This window comes from Octopus bimaculoides, chromosome 6 (assembly GCF_001194135.2).
Source record: "Octopus bimaculoides isolate UCB-OBI-ISO-001 chromosome 6, ASM119413v2, whole genome shotgun sequence".
Classification (NCBI taxonomy): Eukaryota; Metazoa; Mollusca; class Cephalopoda; order Octopoda; family Octopodidae; genus Octopus; species Octopus bimaculoides.
The window spans coordinates 92,508,281-92,511,521 of NC_068986.1; the positions used below are offsets into that span (position 1 = coordinate 92,508,281).

The 3,241-nt window shown below is 42.8% G+C and overlaps 1 protein-coding gene across 1 annotated transcript in view; it reads right to left on the minus strand.

Moving 5' to 3' along the window:
* Positions 1–2,708: 2,708 nt before the first annotated feature.
* Positions 2,709–3,241, minus strand: part of LOC106873308 (dynein regulatory complex subunit 2) — a 29,831-nt gene continuing 29,298 nt past the window's right edge. Inside the window, exon 10 of the mRNA XM_014920620.2 lies at positions 2,709–2,842. Within this exon, the coding sequence (XP_014776106.1) occupies positions 2,746–2,842 (97 nt within the window). The 3' untranslated portion in view covers positions 2,709–2,745. The remainder of the gene's footprint in view (positions 2,843–3,241) is intronic.

The following is a 3,241-nucleotide window of genomic DNA, read 5'->3' on the forward strand; positions in this document are numbered from 1 at the left end:
GCTCGTGAAATTAACGTGCAAGTGGCTGAGCACTCCACAGACACGTGTACCCTTAACGTAGTTCTCGGGGATGTTCAGCGTGACACAGAGTGTGATATGGCTGGCCCTTCGAATTACAGGCACAACAGAAACAGGAAGAAAAAGTGAGAGAAAGTTGTGGTGAAAGGATACAGCAGGGTTCGCCACCATCCCCTGCCGGAGCCTCGTGGGGCTTTAGGTGCTTTCGCTCAATAAACACTCACAACGCCCGGTCTGGGAATCGAAACCGCGATCCTATGACCGCGAGTCCGCTGCCCTAACCACTGGGCCATTGCGCCTCCACTGTATCCAGCTTTACAGCATATATAAATACAGTATTCAAATTCAGTTAGACCCTCTTCTTCACCTGGTTGACCAACGAAGAGCATCCCGTTTTCTTCCTTCACTTACAAGTTGTTAAAAGAGGGAGCATACATCTTTCACCCTTTCTATGAGGTCTGATCAATAAGTATCCGGACTGTTGCCATAGTAACAAAGCTAAAGCACGCAGAGTGAAGCCGCAAGCACAGATTGACCTTGTACTCTTCTGTGCATGCGCACTAAGATTTAACAGTCTAGCTCACTTCTGCTGTTTACAGCAGTGCTTGGAAGGAAGGTGTGTAGCGTGTGATCGTCGCATTGACCATGGCAGAGAAAGTTGTCATGATGATACCTGCTCAGAGGTCTACCCAAAGTTGTAGAAAGTGTATGGAAAAGAGTGTATGAGCCACATACAAGTGTACGAGTGGTTCAGACATTTCTAAGATGGCCGAAAAAAATGTCGATATTGACGAACGTTCTGGGAGACCCGCAACCAGCAGAACAGAGAAAAACATCGCAAATATGCGTGCAGCTGTGGGGGGAAATCGTCGAATCATTATCCGTGAGTTATCAGATGATGTGCAGATTAATTACGATTCGGTTCAGTCCATTATCACAGAAGATTTGGATATGAGACTAAGACACTCTGGTTTCAGTTGCACAAGATTTCTTTGGTTGTGTTGAGAACGATGAAAACTTTTTGAGCAGGTATCACCAAACTTTTGACAAAATTTGATGTAAATTTTCTGCTCAACTTTCTCTGTCATTGTCAATACGACGATCATACGCTAGTGCCTCCATGATGCTTAAACCTGAATTGGCTCGGACATTAATCGCATGGCAGGGCGGGTGGTGGTCTTAGCTGGATTTGCCGGGCTCTGCGATGTCATCTTTTTTTCTTTGCTTCTTCAGTCTTCCCCATCTCCTCAAAAGTGGAACAACCGAAACGAACTGCTCTTCGCAGGATGGACGATTGACGGCTTCTGCTTTCCAGGTGTTAGGGCTGAAGGCGGCTTGAAGGAAGGTCTTTGAATCTGCGTTTTGAGGCTCCTCGATGTCGTTTGCCATTGACGAGCTCGCTGAAGAGTCTTGAGGTGGGTGGGCATTCAGATGACATGTCCTGACCACTTGAGGCGATGCTTGGGGATGGCAGCTTCAATACTTGGCATTTCTGAGCGATTAAGGACTTCGTTGTTGGTGCGTCGGTCCTGCCATTTGATGTCGATACTTGTATCTAGGAATACCAAAGAGGCTGTCGATGTTCAAGCTATCAATTTCAAGAATTTTCTAAATTTTCGTGTGAACAATATTTAATGACCGCTTAGAGATAACTTCCTCATCATTCTGATGCTTAATATTTTCAGCAAGATAATTCTTCCATCTATTCAAGAAATTATAAGGATCGATTGTCACACAGTACAAGAAAATTGTGCAAAATAGTTTCTAAAATGTTTTAACAAAAGTTTTCCAATTTTGTATATTTTCAACAATAGATGTGGTAGTAAATAGCAGACACCTCGATACTGATACCATAATGTGTATCAGTCCATGCTGCAGCTGACTCAATTATTGACCTTGTATCTTGTGAGTTGATACCTAGTCTGATCTCGGGACAACCAAACTCAGCAAACCAAATATCAAAGCATGCCAGACATACTCGTCCTGTCTTTATAAGAATATGTAGAACTTTACCTGCTAATATATACAAATTGGTTTATTCGCCTAAATAATATCATTCATAAGGTTTTAGTCAACCCCAGGCTGTGATAGAAGACACTAAAATACCGTGCTATGAGAGCGAACCGGAACCATGCAATTGCAAATTTTAATTTTTTTCTTGCACTGGTTCCTGTCATCGAAATGCAGCCAAACAAGGGTCCCATCTCTAAGAGTTTTAGTTGCCCTTATCGACCACAGGATTTAGTTATCGAACGGTAAGTTTTGATATAAGGGGACGCAACACGACACATCGTTTTTGCGATTAGACACGTACAAAATTGCGCGCGCACGCACACCACACCACACCACACACACTCTCTCTTTCTCTCTCACCCCCTCTCTATCTCGTCCCATCTCTCTCTCGCTCCCTCTCTCTCCTCCTCTCTCTCACACACATACACACATATTTACGTATACTTCAGGTTTCTATTCAGTTTCCGTTTATCAAAATCCCGTCACACAGACCTCGTATTGGTCAATTCGATACTACAAGCTACCATGGGAGACACTTGTGTACCAAGTTACCAGGTATTTGTTGGATCGAATCTGGAAAAAGAAGTGATTTCAAAGTGTGTAAGTCAGTTAAACCATTTGGCTGTACCCCTGTCTGTTGACATAATTTTATTAATGAGTAAAATAAGACATTTAAAAAATTATTCCTAACTTTTATTGATTGAGGTCAAGTATTCAGGTTAGTATATTTTTAACGATAAGTGCAGCTTCCTGGGATACAAGTGCTTTACTTTTCTTCTTTACACGGGGGTCATTTAGATCAAGAGCATTCCTGAAATAAGTAAAAATAAACATGTTTTAGACAAGAAATATGCAGCCGATTGTTAATATTACTGTTGTTGTTGTGAAGGCGACGAGCCGGCAGAAACGTTAGTACACCGGGCAAAATGCTTAGCGGTATTTCGTCTGCCGTTACATTCTGAGTTCAAATTCCGCCGAGGTTGACTTTGCCTTTCATCCTTTCGGGGTCAATAAATTAAGTACCAGTTACGCACTGGGGTCGATGTAATCGACTTAATCCCTTTGTCTGTCCTTGTTTGTCCCCTCTATGTTTAGCCCCTTGTGGGTAATAAAGAAATAAGAAACGTTAGCACGCCGGGCGAAATGCTTAGCGGTATTTCGTCTGTCTTTATGTTCTGAGTTCAAATTCCGCCGAGGTTGACTTTGCCTT